Genomic DNA, 19,960 nt, shown 5'->3' on the forward strand with positions numbered 1-19,960 from the left:
GAAGATTAGAAACCGAGTGAAGTTTTACCTCAAATTTTACAAAAATATAGTGGAACAGTTTTATATGACACGGTTCACACAGCAAACTGTAGTCTATGCTATGGTTGGATTAAACAGTATGTCCCGAGTTAAGAATCTGATAATAATAACAGGCTTTCGTCAATTTATGTGAAGTCAGATGAACATTTTTAGGAGAGGGACATGAATGCATTTCAGAGGACATATGTGAATGTAGGTGTTTAATACAATATCAACACAAAACCACTGAATTCAAATTAATAAAGGGTCATTCACACTACTGAGCATGTAACACAGATGACCATCATGTTAAAAAATAAGATTTAAACTTTTTATGTACAACATTCATACACTTGTTTCAGAAATTGCATCCCTTCATACAAAATGAGTGTTGCTATTTTTGGTACATAAACTCATGTAAGGTGAGCAACACTAGCTTAGTCATCTTAGTGATATATAAATAGACAACTTGTAAAGATATAATATAACTTTCTGCCTTATTTTTACATGCATGATTAATACATACATATTTAGAGGTGCACTGTTAAGGATTCAGTGGTATGTAGTGGTAAAAATTCAGACAACCAAATGAAATCCCCTAACCTGACTCTCCTTTTTGCTTGGAAAAGGAGAGTGAGGGGCCTTTTATAATACACCCACAGAACATACAGTGGCTGCAAGTGGTATTTGTTTTGATTGACTCCACTGACCTGACTCCATTTCTGGAAAATACCCCTACACAGCACACCCTTGAGAAATCTTCAGTAACTGTCTCTTCTTTTATAATGTGCAAATAACATCCACAAACACTTAAAGAAAGAAACATTCATGTGTTGTAGGAGTCTATTTTTTCTCCTCCTCTTCCTCTTTCTTCTTCTTATCCTCAGCCTCAGTTCCCGTCTGAGTCTGTGGATCTGTCTTCTCATTTTCCTCTGTCTCTCCATCTGGTTTTTTGACCAGTTCTTTGGCTGTCTGCTTCCCCGTCGTCTTCAGTATGGCCTTGATGCCCAGGTTGTCAATATTGTACGCAGTCACACCAACATTGACCAGTGACTTTATAGCAGTGTCTGTGGCATCCCCTGCGTCCTCACCATACCTTCATCACGAACAATATGGTGGAGTTAAGAGGGGAGTGATTGATATGGTGTAGGAAAAACAATCAGGTCATCACAAACACTATGGTTCATTGTTTTTCAGCGAGTGTGTGATATTGTTCAACATCAGTGCAACCAAGGTCAAGAAAAACATACTCATGTGGTGCATTGTACCAGTTTTATTAGTAACAAACCAGCAGAAAGTGCTACAGATACTAATAGCAAAAGCATCACCACCCAAGCAGACATTTAGCTCCAGCTGACAAGGACAGAGCCAGAAACAGAGGCACCCACCACAGCTTAACTAAACCAAGTCAAAACAGATCCTAAAAAACTGTAAATAAGAATACTTGTGTTTTGTTTTTGTTGCTTATGTAATACTGGAAGGTCTCAGATTTTAGGGCTGCTTTAAGACTTGGTCTTGGTTAGTGCAAGAGTTGACATGAAACAGTTGAGCAGAGCCACTTGTTAGTTCACAGGTCTTTGCCTTTCATCCCCGTGCAGTCAAATGTTGCTGGACATGTTTATCAGATTCTCTAAGCCCCTAAATCTGAAAAGAAATAGGTGTGAGAGCAGTTCAGTTTCCCAAAGTACCAAGAGGACAGCAACACAGAAGAAAAGTTTGATGCTGGTTTCCGCTCACAATTTTCTACAGGCATTAAAAAATATTCCAGTCTGTGGAAATGTCTGAACTTACTTGTACTTCACAGTTGTGACTGTCTCTGCTGAAACACTTTTACCAACAAGCTTTGCCCCCGTTTCCAGACTAGACCAGACGGTTGAGAAACCTGGTTTTGATGTAAAGTACAATGAATTTTTGTTAAAATGAAATGATTTGGATTCCTCACTATCATGCAAAATATTTCTATATAAGCCAGCAATGATTTGGGAACAAGGTAAGAAAATGAATGTGTACATTTGTGGTATTGCAGTTTTAATCCTGGTGCCTTATGTTATACATACCATGTACACTGCTGACTGCCACATGCTTGGCTCCTTGCAGGTTGGAAGCTCGGCCATCTTTACTTTTCTTCATAGACTCTGGGATCAGCTTAGCACCATGTTTCTTCACATGAGGTGCCACTTTCTCTGCCACATGTCCTGCCACTGTGCTTACTCCATTCACTATAAAACATACAGTTGTTAAAGGAGTGATATTTTGCTTTATTTTAAATGGAATTATGCATTTTAAAACATTTCCCTGTGGTCTACATAAACTGTAAATGTTATGCTTGGGTCTGAATTCTTCATTAATTCAACTCCACAGGTCCATCTTCAACCCTATTTCTGAGTAATGACACCAGAAAGGTTGTTTTCAGTGCTGGCCCTTTAAATGCAAATGAGCCACTTCATGCCCCACCCCCTCCAGGTTGTCGGCGGTGCTGCTCTGTCCCGTTCAACCAACAACTGAACATTTTAGGGAATCGGCTCGAAGTTTGGACATATTTTCAGTATGGACTACAACTGCTGCTGCTGACAAGCAATTATGTCGTACTCAGAGAAATGTTCTTTGGAAGTCTTGACCTTATATGTGCATATGTTGTGATGTAACTAGTTATAGACATAACAAAGTAAGCAGGAATTACAACGGGTTGTAGAAATCCACTCGATTTTTGCCAAAGTGAATATAAAGATAGCTTTGCAGCACCTGGTGGGTTCAAATTCAAACTTTTTGAACTATTAGGGTCCAAATACACAAATAAATGTACCAAAGACTAATAAAAATGGTTTTAGCAAAATATGACCCCTTTAACAAAAAGTACAAGCTAATCAAACATGTTCTAGGGTTTGCTTTAGATTTGATGCCCAATTTATGTACAAGTGAAAAGCTGTTTATATTTCTCTCAACATTGCACTTCCAATACCAAATATTACACTTCAGTAACATATTTTACTCTGAGAGTTTTTTTTTCTAATTTCTTGTCCGTCCTTACCCAAAAACTGGCTGACTTTAACAGCACCCCCAGTGGCCGTTTTAGCCGCGTTCAGACTTTTGGTGACACGGGGGCTGACCTCAGACGGCGTTTCCTCTGGTGTGACACGGTCCCTGATCTTGAACCCTGACTTATGAATGGCTCTACTCGTAGCCTCTGCACCTTTTACGAACTCTTGACTGAGCCATGATGCCCCTAAAGAGAGGGAGATATTAGGGGATGAATGTGAACTGGTAATGTCAGTGATATTAATTCTATTATCATTACCATGTATTCTATTTTATGTTATCAATTTCTTGCTGCTAAAGGAAACACTGCTACATCAGACATGCAATGCCCTCTAGTGTTCATGACAACAAATACAACTTTAAAACACTTGAGGTTTTCTTGGTAGATGTTTTTCTTTTATTAGACTTCTCTCTTTCACATACACACACCTGACAAAATGCCATCGGCCATCTTTTCACTCCAACCAGGAAGTAACTTTTCCTTCTCCCTTGTCACAGCTGTGGAACCTGTTTGCTCCCTCAGGGAATCAAGAGGAACTTTCTTGCTCAGGTTGATTACCTCTGATCCTGCATCCTCTGGAGCCTGTCACACAGTATATATGTCACTTCCTGACAGGACAAACAAAAGCGTATACACCCATGTACCATACAGTCACTTTAGCCATGACTCAGCTGCATCAGAATGCTTTACCCTACAACACAAAAACTATTTTGTTCCTCCCTACATGTCAAGAAAGAAAAGTGTTTGAACTATGAAACACTAGTGTATATAGTCTGTTGTCATCGCATCACAATATGAATTTAAAGTTTCAACAAACAATTCCACTGGCTCCAAGGCTTTCAAAAAGACATAACAATAATGAGCATTCAGAGATTTACTTACACAACCAATAGATTTTAAGGTATGTGGTAAAAACCAGCCACTCCAGTCTTGACTTCTTTATATTTCCCCATCCATTTCTATTACATACCTTTCCTCGCTTTCTTTGATACTTATAGTAAAGACTGACCTGGACTCTGAGGTCAGCAAGCTGCACCAGGAGATCCTGAAACATCTCTCGATCAGTGGCAGGCAGTTCAGATGACAGCACTATCCCCACAAAGGACCCCGGTGTCTCGGTCAAAGTGTCAGGGAACATGTAGATCCCTGAGTTGGCCAAAAGCACTGGGGTATCTGGTGTCAGGGGGTACAGCCAGTCACATACCTAATAAACAACACAAAAATATACAGTCATTTCTACTGCATGGACTTGCATACCAATTTGCAGAAATGTAGCCATAAATCTGACTCTAAGGGTTTTTAATAAGCATCATCCTCTATGTAAAGGATAATAAATGGCTCACTGTACATTATTCTGCTGATTGCACTCATAAAGGACTGTGCACAAGTCCTACACCACCACTGAGGTTGTTATTATACCCAGTTATGGTGACCATACATGTACATACATATACATATATAAACAGAATATAAAGGAAATACACATTAATTAATTGTATAAAGAAAATCTGAAATAAATGCTTTCTACAAACCAAAATGTTAAGGATTTGTGTGATGGCCCTTTGCACTTAATATGTCTTGAAATCTTGTTTTCCTTCACTTTTGATTCAATGTATGTCAGTGTTTCTTGTTGTTTGAGCTAGTTTTTATCATGAGTACAGAGGTTTTAACTAAATACTTATTTTTGCCTGTAATTCTGATTTATTTTTTTGTGATTATTACATAAGTTTGTGTACTATTTCCTGCATTTTCTTGTTCTTCTCCTTTATAAAGAGAGTTAGATAAATATGTGCTATTTACAACCCTGCAGTAACAACAAAGCTAAAGGTGGCCTAATAACTTTGAACAGCACTGTATATACTGAAGAAATAATTTAACAAAGTACATTGATAGAACTGATTTGAAAATTATTATAATGAATCAATTAAAAAAAAAGTATGTTTCTATTGGTGTTAACATATAGCTACAGTCTGGTATGCAGCCAAAACCAACCACAGAATGCCATCACCGACCAATCAGCATCAAGGATCCAACAAAGCTGTGTAATAATTAGTCACAATCTGTATTCTTTGTCATTAATGAGGTAAATAAGGACAGACAGTACAATGTAAGATGTTGTCTGCTGAGTGTCTTACTGAGTGATTGTTAGACTTAACTGAAAATTAATCAAATTTCATTTCATGGTGCAAAAATACACTGTCACAATTGTTTTCAACACGTTTACTCTGCCCCTAAAATAACACTTAATGGGACTTTAACTCCACGAACACCAATGCTCTCATCCTGTAATACAGACGGACTTGCTGGTGCATCGTCCTATTGGTATGCCGCCTGACAGAGTGACCTCTGTGAAGGCGATCACACTGACCAGCAGCACAACAGAAGCGCAGAGTCATCTGTTAATGGGACTATTGTTTTGCTACGAAACAAAGAAGGCCAGAATACAGAAGTGGTGGGAAACAACAGAGTCATGGGTTGGACTGCAGTACACAACATGTGATAATGCGCGCTTTGTAGAGGGGAGAGAATAGATAATTGTTATTTTATAGATTTCATATTGACTCCAAAATGACCGCACATGAGGGTTATATTATCAGAATGGATAGGATATATACAAGGCCAGAGCAGGGATAGTGTTATAGGGCTCTGCTTATAGTTGAGGGCATTGCTATAAACATTAAATGGCATTCTCACCAAAACTACAATATTTGTGTTCTACATCACTTTTTTAAATGAAGAGAGAAAGATAAATACAATATATAATCAATGGGAAAGCCAGATGAGAAATATTTCAAATCATATCTCAAATATACATATTTTAGCATCCAGCTATGAAGTTTGAAGATACTATACAGATTAGGGTATTACTTCATTAGTTATAAACTGAAAATGTTACATGAAGTCGGTTTTAAAGCTTTAAACATTGTAATCACAGGGTGTCTCTAAGTGACTCATAACCCATTGTCAACTACAAACTTATGTAATGGGGATGAACTGGTTCCACCTAGAACTGGAAACTCACATTCAAGTGTGTGTCTCTGCACATCTTTCATTTTCCAGTTCACACCCACAGACTTAGGATACACACCCTGGGGCATGTTTTTGTACCTACACCCACAAGAATGGCAGATACTTACATGTAAAAAGGCTGAGGGTCTTTCATCAGATGAGTTCTTTTCCCAGTTGTCAAATGCAATGATGCGGAGAAATCCTGGATAAAACAGTGAGCTGACCTGTCCGTTTGGTGCCACAAAAAACAGCTGCACCCCAGAAGGGATGAAAAGCAGCTCTTTTCCATTTTGTCCTGTTTGTTTTTCTAAACCCAGGCCTCCCCCAGCGGGACCATAACCCAGGCTGCGGTGTCCATCTGTGGGCTGTGGGGTGTAGGCTGGAGGCTGGTCTCCTTGATTAGCCATGGCTGTAGATGTACTAGTTGCTGCAGCTGCTGTTCTGTGTTTTGAAGCGCCGGGACAAGGAGGCCTGGGAGGGGCTGTTTTTGGGGCTGGGGTTGCGCCCTGCTGGGTGGCAGGTATGCTGGGGTACAAATGATGGAGCGAGCTGTTTGGAGGCTGACTGTTTGATGCCAGGTTTGGATACAGATCAGGGGTGAGATGCATCAACAGTCTGTCCCTCTGGCTCCCTGTGGTCAGCTGAGGGGTCTCCAGGTCAGTGAGGTGGGTGTTGACCTTCTGCAGAGTGTCCCTCATCCGCTGCTGAAGCTGCCTGGCTTTGTCCCATACCGGTCCACGCTGCCTTTCCCCCCCAGTGGGAACTTCCAGTCCGTGGGTAAGGTGCCCCTGACCTTTCTTGAAATACACAAGAGCTTCTTCTTTCTTGCCAGCCTCTTCAGCAGCCAGCCCACGGCTCAGAGAATGAAAGGCAGACTCATACTGGTCTTTGATGAGCATGAGTTCAGCAGGTTCAGCCATAGTGAGGAGATGACAGAGCACGGCCTGTGGAACTGAAGGAATGGAAGGAGAAAGGACATCAGGGTGTTCTGGCATTTTAAGGATGGATGGATGGATGGATGGATGGATGGATGGATGGATGGATGGATGGATGGATGGATGGATGGATGGATGGATGGATGGATGGATGGATAGATAGATAGATAGATAGATAGATAGATAGATAGATAGATAGATAGATACTTTATTTATCCTGGGGGAAATTCAAGTATTCAGCAGCTTTACATACAGTACAAAAAGACAAAAAACAGACAGACCAAAAACACAACACAACAGTGGGTTAGTAGCCAGGTTGACATTAAGGTTAGTATATACACTCTAAAAGACACTTGCTAAATAACTAAAGAACTACCTCTAAAAGAGATTCCTGTACAATACTGTAAATAAAGACTTCTGGTTGCATTTACACATTTCAGGACAGTAAAGTGAAAGAATAATAAAAAGTGAAACAGTGATATAAAGTTAAACAGTGAAAAATAAAGTGTAGCAGTGATCTAAAGTGAATCGGTGATGTAAGTGTAACAGTTATTTTTACAGAAATGAACAAACATCCCCAAAATCCAATGAAAGACTGATATTAACCATAGATAGAGATGTAAACAGTTTCTCCCACACAGAAACACTGTCTTAATAGTTTCAAAAGTTACCTGGATAGAATGAGTGGATGCACCTGTAATAAAGGACTACTCCAGGTGTGGAAACATCACTGGAAACAAGGCTTACCAGGCTGCTGTTTAACTCTGAGTTGGTTCTTAACGCACCACAGGGACGACAAAGCAGATGAGTCAGTATCACAACAATCTCTGAAATGTAAATCTAGCTCTGTTTCATACGGGTTTAACCTGAACTGCCAGACCCGCCTCCTTCTGTCTCCACCTCTGAGCTGCTGTCAGTTCCTTCTACACAGGAGACACTTGAAAATGATTACTTTTACATATTTTTAATCTTCTTGTCAGTGTCAGTTTAACGACACCAGGTAGCGTTACTTCTCCAGTCCAGACATCCTAATATTTTACTTTTCAGAGTAATGTTTTTACCTTGATAGTCAGTCTTCAATATCCGGGAGGTCCTTTTTCTCTGGAAAAAAGTAATATCCCAGTTTCTGTAATTCTTCTCGGTTAATAATCAGCTTTTTTCGTCATCTCTTTTTCATTTTACTTAATTGAATCTAGCCCATACACTTAAGTCTTAGCACATAAAGTTTGCGCATGTGTGAAACTGTATTGTAACTGGTAGCTTCCGGTTGGGACTTTCAAAATAAAACCAGTGACTATAGGGTGTTACATGCCGAATGAAAGGAAAAACTTTAAGTAACGTTTAAAACGGAAGTACTTATCCCCCTGTCACTCCCCTCATATAAATCCAGTTTCCAGGTCTTTGACAGATATGTTCGTAGTTTTATTTCACATTACCCTGGGCCTACCCTTATTTCAGAACAGAACCTGCTGAATAGACACACAAGTAAAGATGCAGATGGAGGGAATTTATATAATCAGAGATCTCACATCTAATATTTACACACTGCAAACTGCAAAAACTTCAAAAGCACTTTATACTTACTCTTTGAAAAGAACAACACAATTTATTCACAATACATTATACACACACTATTTTTACAATCACAAATATTACATTTCACAGACCAGGAATAATAATAACAAGCACAAATTATGTTCAAAGTGGAACGCAATGAGTTACAATGAGTTGCATTTGTGTGTACAAAGTGAAGCTGTGGAAGAGTCTGAAGGAGCAGTGAAGGTGTTTGATTATCACTGTGTGTTTTTATTGATTTACTTTGTTATTTAGCTCACCCTCTCTTTTTATTGTTGTTGATTTATTTGTTAGTGGTGGGAACATAAAGTCTATAACACGTATTGAATATTTTATAAATCAAACCTGCATTTGGAATATAAACCTGCATTTGCATGTACTGTATATAAATGTACAATACTGTGCAAAATTCTTCAGCCATCTGTTGCTTTGTCATTTTTGCAGAGTTTAAATAATATAATTTCTATTTCTCATCCTCTTTTCTTCAGGTACGAACACAGGAAATATGTGCAGTCTAAAAGACACAAAAAAAACTCAAGTAAATGGGTGGAAAAGGTAAAAAAGAATATTTAGCACGACCCTGACCCCATGACAAGAAGCAGCACAAACAGTTAGAAACATGACTAAGGACTTTTGCACAGTACTGTATATTTCAATGTTTGGTATCTGGACTTGAGTTTATACACTGGAAATAATTATGAGTAATAATTAGTTTATGAAGAAGGGTTGAGACTAAATGTTTACTCCCTGCTCTATGTCAAATATATAAATATAATTGTGGTATGCTTCCTCTTTGTGTTGTATTTATATTTTTTTCTATTTCTTCTCTTTCTTTTTTCCTTTGTTCCACTTTTTACATGTTCAATATGAAATGTTCAGCTAATCAGCTATATTTCACGTGAACATGGAATGAACTGTGCTTTATTCTTATAATTAAAATGTGTGCGCAAATATCTATGTTCACAGGGGTGTGGCACATAGAAGTATTGACACTGCAACTAGCTGCATGTTGTTCTCGTTATTATTCTGTTCTAGAAGATGAAGCACTGATTCACACGAGTGGCAGAAGAGCAGGTGGAGTGATGAGGGAAACATGACCGTACCTGTAAAGAGAAGAGAGAGTATTTGTTTAAAAAGGAAATAAAACCCTAGATACATTCATAACACAGACACTGCAAACCACAAACAAGTGCACAAAGAGGTCGTTGTTTAAATAAGCCCAGAAGCTGCTTACGTGCATGCAAACCTGTCTTCTGTATTTAACAGATCTCTATCAGCTATGCCTTACTTTGAGCTGCTGTACTTTTCCCTGATGGTCTGTTGGGGGAGGTTTTCTGCATTTTTGTAAAGGATGTGGAGGTCATTCATGCACTGCACAAAGTCAGCCATGGTGTAGCCAGTAAAGGCTTGTAAGGTGTCGGGCTAAAATGTGAAAATCCTAAGGTTATTAAAGCTGCATTTTGACTTTGACACTCAAAAGCAGTGACAAGATTAAACCCACCCAAAGAGACTTGTTGACAGTGTAGTTGGCCAGGCAGTAGGCAGCGGCTGCCACTTGGGAAGGTGTGTACTGCACGAATGGATCAACTTCCAGCAGGCTCAGATCTGCTACATACTGATAAAGAAACATTACTGAACATCACACAAAAAATAAATAGGTTATACTATGCAGACAACTCTAGGTTTGGCTTTACTTACCAGCGCAAGATTCTCTGTGTTGACATTAACAAGGTGGACTAACATGAACTGGCGAAGAAAGTATTGTACGGTGGGTGCTGCCATTCTAAAAGATAGCACCTTTAAAATAGCATGCTCCATCCGGATCAGCTGCTGCTTTGTGTAGGTGGAGTTTGTGATGTCCACAAACTCACTCAGGTCAGGAGGGAAAATCTCCTCATGTTTTCTACAAAGTGACAGAGGTGGCGAGACTCTTAAACATTTACAGAAAGATCAATGACAAAATGTTTGCTTGTACAGTCACGGAAAAAAATTATTAGACCACCCCTTGTTTTCTTCAATTTCTTGTTCATTTTAACGCCTGGTACAACAAAAAGTACATTTGTTTCGACAAATATAATGATAACAACAAAAATAGCTCATAAGAGTTTAATTTCAGAGCTGATATCTAGCCATTTTCCGTGTTTTCTTGATAATAAAACAAAATCACTTAAGTTCTTACATCAATAGCTATGGCATTGTACTGACAAAAACAGTGCTTTTAGACATTCCATGTTTTCTTTCCTGTCTGTTTAAGTCACATAATACACACAGGAGTTAGTTTTTTTTTTTTTAACTCGCCAACACCACCCCTCTTCGGGGGACAACTTTATTTTTTAATTGTAGCTTGTGCTTAACAAGTGACCAGTAACAATTTCAAGTTTATACTTATATTGTCATCCATTCCTTGCTAGTACACATATACATAGAGGGAGGGATTCATATAAACAAAAGTGCGCAGGGACAGGACTTAACAAAGTGACAGATTGACACACAACAGTGGGACAGAACAGACATAAGACAAGATAAATGGACAGACAAACTAAGTGGTTGCTCTTAGAGATACTAATGTCGATCAGATGTATTGCATTGTTGTAAGTGTTAGGAGTTAGTACTTGATTGCATAACCATTGTTTTTGATGACTTTTGATGGTCTAATCATTTTTTCCGCGACTGTATATATAAAGGCACACTATCACACAGGTTCTTACGCAGCGATCATCAACGCAGCCGTGCCGAGCAGCTGCAGCTTACTCCGTTTCATGTAAGATGTGCGGGAGAGAAAGCGATTCAAGTAGTTGACGGCGAGGTGCAGGGTTTCACAACAAAGCCTGAACTCCTGCATGACTTCCACCATCCAGTCCACCAAGATGACCCGCATGCCATTGGTGATGTCTGGATGCTTGACTAAGTAACCCATCTGTGGCCTTAGCTTCAGCTGTCAAAAGATAAAAACTAAATTAGCAAGTATTTTCAGTCAGTGACTAAACCCCAAGTGCTGATGCAGAAAGATAAAGTGAGGGTGTGAATCTTATAATTCAGGTAAATTCCTACTTCAGTCTCTCTCATGTGCCAGTAAATGTCTTCTGCATATTCTGAAACACACAGAACCCCTTCTGACGTCACCGGTTCATCAAATTCAGACTGAATCGAAGCATCCTGGCCTGAACCTAGAGATCAAAATCATAAAGACTGAGCAGTCTGGGGGAGAACATTAACTCTTTAACCCCAGAGACATTATTTCAGGTAAACACACTGCTGTGAATTTGGGTCTGTTTCAGTGTCATAAAAGCTGCTGTGAGTATGTGCTTGTGTTCTTTTTCTTCAGTGGTTTTGTTTTACTGTGGGTTTTAGGTCAGTGTATCTTTTAGTAATTGGATTTTCTTTTCAGAAACAAAAGAACAACTAGTGGTTAATTGATTTTCATTTTAAAATAGAGGAATTAAAATAAAGTTTTAAGGCGTATGTCTTTTTCAGTGTCAAAACAGATAAACCAAATTTAAAACAGACGGATTTTTATTTTCTCTTTCGAATAAAAAAACATACAAACCCACTGTTCATAAGAATCTTTGTGACCTAGCCATTCTTTCCTTGAAAATGACAACATCCGGTCTCAGAAAATGAAAAATCCAGCCGTTATTGGAACGTTTTTCTATTTCTGTCAGGTAGTGACTTTCTTTTTTGTTATTAGAAAGAGAAAACAAAAATCAGTCCCTTTTTTTTATTTGGTTCTTCTGTTTTGACACTGAAAAAGAAAAACACTTTGAAATAAAATTTTAATTATTCTATTTTAAAATGAAAATCAATTAACCACTAGTTGTTCTTTTGTTTCTGAGAAGAAAATCCAATTACCAAAAGATTCACTGACCCTGGTTGAACTCCAAAAAGCAGTTATACAATCAAAATTTGGTAAAAACACAATTAAACAAAAATCTAAAGAAAAAGCACAACAATACTGCAAACAACAGTGAAAATAAAAAAAACAACAAGGAAAACAGTGTAAAAAATAAAATAAAATAAAATAAGAAACCCAAATCATCTATTTTTATGAGTCAGTCTCACTCACTGCTCTGTGTTTTCCCCCCCCCCCCCCCCCATTCAAAAAGAATGAGCACCACAGACACATCAGGGGTTAAAAGGTTAAGATGCAACAATAAAAAAATTATTGCATAGATCAAACTCACTTGAACTCAGCTCCAAAAGGAATCTCACATCTTCATTGTTCAGAGCAGCAGCTTCATCATTTAGATAATAGCAGCCTGAAACCACCTCTTGACCAGAAGATGCAAGAACAACCTCACAGGCCTCTTCAACATACATGTCATCACTGGAACTGGACGGACGGCTGAAGTGTGTGAGCTGAGAGCTTTCTGAGATGGAGCTGTGTTTGGAAAATAAACTTCCCTGTGGAGATTATAGAGCCAGTGGGACTGCATCATTGAGTTGAAATGTCAATAATCACTCTACTTTCATCCACATTCATCATTTACCTGGCTGAGGGACTGATGATATTGCTCATTTTCTGACAAGACCCCCAGCACCGTCCGCTGCCTGGTCCTTTGGATCTGGGATGAAGTTATTTTGCTCGGAGGCGGATCATTTTCCTTATTTGTCTGATTGCCACTTTGGGCATTTGTACTTAAGCTCGTCTTTGAAGGGTAAAAAGATAAAGTTAAAATTGCGATCATCATGAGGCAGAAAGTGGGTGGAGCATCATCCCTGTATACAAAAATATTATTGTTACTTTATAATATATTGTTTTATGTGATCATGTCACTCAAATACTAAATTATTCTATTCTTGTATTTTAGTCTTTCATTTTGCTTTTTTATTCTTCTGTATGACACTGTTTTAATTGTACAGCTGTTTTATGTCTTTAATCTATTCTTGTATTTTTCTTTATTTTTGTTTTTTCCCCTGTAAGTCGCTTTGGGAAAAAGCGCCTGCCAAACGTATAAATGTAAATAATTGTAAATGTAAATTTGAAGTAATTATTCTGAATAATAAAAAGGATTTGCAACTGACAAATAACTAAAAGCAAAAGGTTCAAACAAAAATAGAGAAAACAAGTGGTGCCAGGCACAATAAATCCCACCATCAATCAACTCTTTCATCCATATTCAATATTTGTTAAATATATATAAAAAAAATTATATATGTGCCAAGTTTGAAGTAAACTGAAACAAAATCTATGTTTTTATAGACATTTGAAATTTCGCCCATTATAAGAAAATGACAAAAGAAAAAGATTGAAAAACATAACAAAAATTTTCAAAAACAAGCTATCATTTAGATATTTTGCAGATTGATGTTTAAAATTAATTTCTGTATCACTGCAGTGTTTTAAGTAAATTCAGTTAAAATTGACATTTTTATAGTGATTTGAAATTTTGCCCATTATAAGTACATAGATGTGAGGGGTAAAAATTCATTAGTAATTTGAACTTTGACCTACTTTTCCCAAAATGTAATAACATCTATCTGTTCTGGGTCACTAGCAATCTGCAAACCCAATTTGGTATGAAATCAACTAATAGTTTTGGCACTAAAGTGTTAGCAAACAAAGAAACAAACAAACCGAAACAAAAACAATACCCCTTGCCTCCCCTTCTGGGGGGGTAGTAAGAAATTATCACTGCACTCAAAAACAAAATATTAGTTATGTTAATAGTTGTTCCATTCTCCGCAGGGGAACTGAACGCATCACCATGGTAACAAGAAATTTGAGTCTATCGATCACACACACACAAAAACAAAATAACACATGTGCAAAGCAAAATATGTGCATAAAGTCACTGCCCCATCATGTACACCAGGTGTCTGTCTTTTCATCTGTACTCACCATAACCAGGTTCGTCGCAGAAGAGACTCCAAATGTCTAACGTTCAACTTAATACTGAGTAAAATAACCACATAAAAACAGTATCCAGTGACTGTACTTCTTTGTTGGGTAAATGGATGCGAACAGCACCCTCTCGCTGCACCAGTTAGACCTGTGGCGAATGTTCTTGGATGCAAGTGTTTGGCTCCAGATCCGGATCAGCTGTTTGGTGTCCAACGTCCTTCAGTCCTGTCACGTGTCCGAACGGAAGAAGGTCAACAGAAGGCCACATGGGTCAGTATTTAAAAGAGGGATGCAGCTGTAGATCAACCAGGCAAAAAATATCATGCTCATAAATCCAAATTCTCCAATCACAAACCTTCTTTTTTTCAACCCTTTCATGCATGAATTATGAGAACCTTAATCAAGATTTTTCCTGAGTGATTTTATTCCTCTTTAGGCGCGGAAAAAAAACAATGTGATTGATTTATTATTATTATTATTTTTTTTTTTAATCAACCTGTTTTTCATGGAGTTACAAAAATGTCCACTCAGCTACACCATGAATTTTATTCTTGAAGCAAAGAAACATGTATTTAAAACCCAATATCATAAAGTGATATGAAAACAGTGAAATGAAACCATGTTTAATGCAGCTAATCTGATGTTTTGTCACATTTTAACATATTCTAATACTAGTTATTACTCACTTCATGGAGATAATATGCAAAAAATAAATATTAACAACTGATTTCCACTCAAGAACCAATCAAGAACAGCAAAGTTACAATAATGGTATGAATTGCAGTTTATGAGATGACGCATAAATGTCCACTGTGTTGGTTGATATGGAACTAAAACAACAAAACCCATGAATATACAAGAGTAAAGCTGTAGAGTAACTGTCCATTGTAGTGACCACTATGCATGAAAGGGTTAATATTAAAAATAGAGTTTAAACAGTATATTTCATGTATTGAATATTATGAAAATAAAAAAGCTATCAAAACCACTGATCTACTGTATATAACACTTATAATCTGTACGTAAACGGATGTATTATTTCTGCCTGTATATTTTGTCCCCTAGCTATGTTCTGTTCTGTTCATGTTATTATATAAATATTGTACAGTGTTCTTTGTTTACATTGTATTTTAACAGAAAATACATAAATATGTAAATAAATAAATAAATAAAATTTAGATCAAACAGACCAGGGCTCCCAAACTTATTTTAGTTCAGGGGCCACATATAACCTGACAGGGTCTCAAGTTGGATGGACCGTTACAATAATATCATAATAAAGTATTAATAAGATCAACTCCAAACTTTTTTTTTTTTTTTTAACTTTTATTTAACCAGGAAAAAAATACCATTGAGATTAAAAACCTCTTTTTCAAGGGAGTCCTGGCCAAGAGAAAACATAAAATACAACACACAGTTACAACATACAAAAATTTACAGGACAAGTCAAATGATGAAAAACAATTGCAAGTTATTGAGTTAGTCTCTAGCACTTTGAGTTTGGATTTAAAGGCATTTAAGGAGATCAATTCAGTCAGTTTCCAGTCTTTTAGCAGAATATTCCATGTGCAAGGAGCAGAGTAGACAAATGCCCTTTTACCCAGTTCTGTACAGGTGTATGGCACAGAGAGGAACAGAATAGAATAGAGGAATAGACTTTATTTGCCATTTGCACAGATACATCGCAGTATAGGTACACTGGAATTCTTGTGCGTTTCCCTGAGTCATGGAGTTAAAAAAGACACAAACAAAAACAGAAACAAAACATAAACACAGCTAAAACATATAAAAACAGTTATTGCACAGACAGACACAAATACACTAAATGAACAACTGATCATTTGATAGCAGACAATAAGAATCAATGCTTTGACTTGTTATTAAGCCACAGATATAAGAAGGCAAATATGGCCTTGTAAATAAAGGTGTACCAACATCCCAGCCTCCTAGTGGACAAGGGAGGCCATCCCACTCGGGAATAAGATAAGATAAGATAAGATAAGATAAGATAACATAAGATAAGATAACATAACATAAGATAAGTTTCAAGTTCAAGTTTCAAGTTTATTTGTCATGTGTGTTCAGGTACAAGTACCATGGCAATGAAACACAGTGTGTCCTGGCTCTCTCTCCACCCAATATTGAAAAATAAATAACAACCAAATAACAATAACAATCACAGCAACACTAAAAAATACTTAAGAATAAATAGCACTAGCCATCCTATTGTAAAATAAAAACACTAAATAAATAAATACAATTATAAAAACTGAAAGTCAGGCTACAGGTTCCCAGCTACCTCCTTCTAGCTGAGCTGCTGTTCGGTAGCCATGTAGCCTGAGGAAAAAAACTGTCTTTGAACCGAGTAGTCCGGGTTATGATACTTTGTAAATGTTCCCCTGACAGTAGATAATGAAAGAGTCTGTGTGCAGGATGGCTTGTGTCCTGTATGATGCCCAGTGCCTTTTTCCTGCTGCGTTTTGTGTAGATGTCCTGTAGTGATGGTAATAATGGTGCTCCAAGGATTTTTGATGCCGATTTGACTGTTCTGATCAGGAGTGTGTGGTCGTGGGATGTAATGTTCCCAAACCATACCAGTATACTGCCAGTCAGAAGGCTTCCTATTGCGCTGCGATAAAAGTTGATGAGTGTTTTGTTGACAAACCATATTTTTTCAGACATCTCAGAAAGAACAGTCTCTGGTGTGCTTTTTTGATGATGATGCTGATGTGAAAAGACCAGGACAGTGAATCAGAAATGTGGATGCCCAAGAACTTTAAGTTATTGACAATTTCGACAGCAGTGTTGTTCAGATAAGGTAAGATAAGATATACTTTATTGATCCTTTAAGGGGGAAATTCAAGTGTGCACAGCAGCACAAGACAGTATGCACCAATACAATAGAAAAATAAAGAGATGAAAAATATAAAAAAGTTTGTTAAAGTGACTAAAGTGATGAAAAATAGCCATAATAAAAATGATAAAGTAGCAAGCGTGCAGTAGGTGACTTTTTACAAGTGTGCAAGAAAGTGACACTGATAGATGCAAACGACTGCTTAGAGCAGGATGAAGTTCAAGCCAAGCTGCTGTTGTACAGTCTGATGGAGGCTGGAATGGAGGAGCGTCTGAAGTGTTCAGTCCTGCACCTGGGCAGGATAAACCACCACAACACACAGTGATGTGTCATGGGTTAGGGTTATCGTCTCTGTTTTAGAGCGAAACAAAGTAAAACTGCAGTATGAAAATGTTTACAACTACAAACTATCCTTTAAAAAATGTGAATAACCATGAACAACCTGAAATTTCTGAAGACAATAAGTGGAATTTTAATAATGTGCATATATGCATTACAAGGTACAGATCACAGTGGATCTACAAATGCACAACATTTAGTAACAGGCATAATGCTGGTAAAATTACACTGACTTCTCTTAAGACATTTGAGGTTGTTCTTATTTGTTCAGGTTATTCACATGCTTACAAAGTACACACACTAAAACAAGAGGGAAAATGTTGTCAATGAGTTGTCATTATTTATAGGTTATGATATTGTTTTACTGGTCCGACCGACTTGAGACTGCATTAGTATATATGAGGTTCCAGAACTAGAAGGATTTGGACACTGTTGATTGTTAATACCTTCAGTGTAATTTTTGCATTTAATAAATTCATCCCAAAACTCATCCCAGGCCAAGGTTTAACGCCCCTGAACCAAGCCTACATCTAGAAATATTTGTATTTACGTATGTGTATTCATTCCTGATGTGTGATCAAAGGCTTCACTCACTCTTCACATTACTCATCAAACCTCCTTTAGGATTTCATATTAATCCATAAAGATCCAAACATTCACCACCGACCAAAAGCATCTTCTGATCTAAAATGTTGATTGACTAATCCTATCAATATGTGTAAATAATTGCGTTAAAATGCCTGTTTGTCATCTTTTCATGGTCATCAGATATGACCCATTTGGACGTTCAGAGACTCCATAGTGAACATGGAAACACTGTTGTCTTCAGCAACATTGATTCACCAGTAAAACGCATGTAGTTTGATGTATGACAGTGGTTGGAGACACTTGTTTTTACATTCACTTAATGATATATTCAGCATAAAAAAGGCCCTTTTTCTGATTTGACCTAATAACCTTTAAATTTCCTCTGAGCTTTAGCATCTACATGATCAGGTAATTAGATACAGGAAAATACCTACTTTTCACCAAAAAATGCAAAATATACAGGGTGGGGAAGCAACATTTACAATATTTTGAGGCAGGAGTTGAAAGACAGTGTATGACCAATTAGTTTATTGAAAGTCATGAGAATTTATTTGCCACAAGAAAATTGACATAATAGAGACTGTTTTTATTCTATGTGTCCTCCTTCTTTCTCAATAACTGCCTTCACATGCTTCCTGAAACTTGCACAAGTTTTCCTCAAATATTCGGGTGACAACTTCTCCCATTCTTCTTTAATAGTATCTTCCAGACTTTCTCGTAATAGTTTTGCTCATAGTCATTCTCTTCTTTACATTATAAACTGTCTTTATGGACACTCCAACTATTTTTGAAATCTCCTTTGGTGTGACGAGTGTATTCAGCAAATCACACACTCTTTGACGTTTCCTTTCCTGATTACTCATATGGGCAAAAGTTTCTGAAAAGGTATGGATAATAGTGTTAGGTATGATTATGACATCAATATATGTTTGGTTTCAAAACAATTGACGTAGTGCCTGCTGAGAAAAAACAACTAAATGTTCATTGTAAATTTTACTTCCCCACCCTGTAGATGATAATAAATGGTGATAAATCACTTGGGAAAGAAAAAAAAAAGTCATTTGGAAGTTGTGACAAAATAGCTGTGGGTCTTTGAGGGTTAATTTGTACAAAAAACACTTTGCATTAAATGAGTCTGCACATGTGCTGTGGGGTTACACTTTATTACATTGTGCGTTTCATGAAGAGTGGGTACTAAAGAGTTATTATTATTTTGGGATTGTGTAATGGATAGTGAGCACTAGAGGCAAATTTTGTCATGATGTGATGAAATACAATGAAATGCGAGGAAATGATAATGATAATGAGAGGCAGAGCACAGGGTGAATAGCAGGGCTGATGGTAAGTGTTGACAGCACTGACTGAGTTGTATTTATTCTAGAGACAACTGTGGCCTCTAATAACATGACACCAGAAGTGATGTGAAGACTTTAATGGTTTCTCTACATGAACAGATCCAAATGAAAGTAGAGAACTCACTTAGTTGCAGTTTTCTTTAGGGTTTGAAAAAAAAAAAAAAAAAAAATACACAGAAGAATTTACACTGTATGCACAAAGATAGTGTATTATATTCAGGTCACTGCTGCTTTTTTAACCCATAAAGACCCAGTGTGACCTTTGTGACAGTTCCCAAATGAATTTTTCTCTCTCTTTAACCTTTCTAAGTGATTTATCACCATTAATTATATTATCCTCTAAATCAGGGGTGTCAAACTCATTTTCTTCCGGGGGCCACTTTCAGCCCAATTTAATCTGAAGTGGAC

General features: G+C 37.3%; 1 protein-coding gene across 8 annotated transcripts; it reads right to left on the reverse strand.

Moving 5' to 3' along the window:
• Positions 1-226: 226 nt before the first annotated feature.
• Positions 227-18,274, reverse strand: sparta (spartin a). Of its 8 annotated transcripts, XM_030154354.1 has the most exons (9): positions 18,264-18,274; positions 7,671-7,774; positions 6,193-7,016; positions 4,065-4,259; positions 3,484-3,637; positions 3,047-3,241; positions 2,076-2,237; positions 1,810-1,900; positions 227-1,114 (listed from the first exon to the last, which is right to left on the reverse strand). In XM_030154354.1, the coding sequence occupies exons 3-9, from the start codon at positions 6,982-6,984 to the stop codon at positions 862-864; spliced, it is 1,842 nt and encodes a 613-aa protein (XP_030010214.1). In that variant the 5' UTR covers positions 6,985-7,016; positions 7,671-7,774; positions 18,264-18,274; the 3' UTR covers positions 227-861. The 8 variants fall into 8 exon arrangements, with proteins under 8 accessions (XP_030010214.1, XP_030010217.1, XP_030010216.1 ...); XM_030154357.1 differs by lacking the exon at positions 18,264-18,274 and having other exon boundaries at positions 7,747-7,996; XM_030154356.1 differs by lacking the exon at positions 18,264-18,274 and having other exon boundaries at positions 7,694-7,996.
• Positions 18,275-19,960: the final 1,686 nt, after the last annotated feature.

The sequence above is a fragment of the Sphaeramia orbicularis genome, chromosome 14 (genome assembly GCF_902148855.1).
Source record: "Sphaeramia orbicularis chromosome 14, fSphaOr1.1, whole genome shotgun sequence".
Classification (NCBI taxonomy): domain Eukaryota; kingdom Metazoa; phylum Chordata; class Actinopteri; order Kurtiformes; family Apogonidae; genus Sphaeramia; species Sphaeramia orbicularis.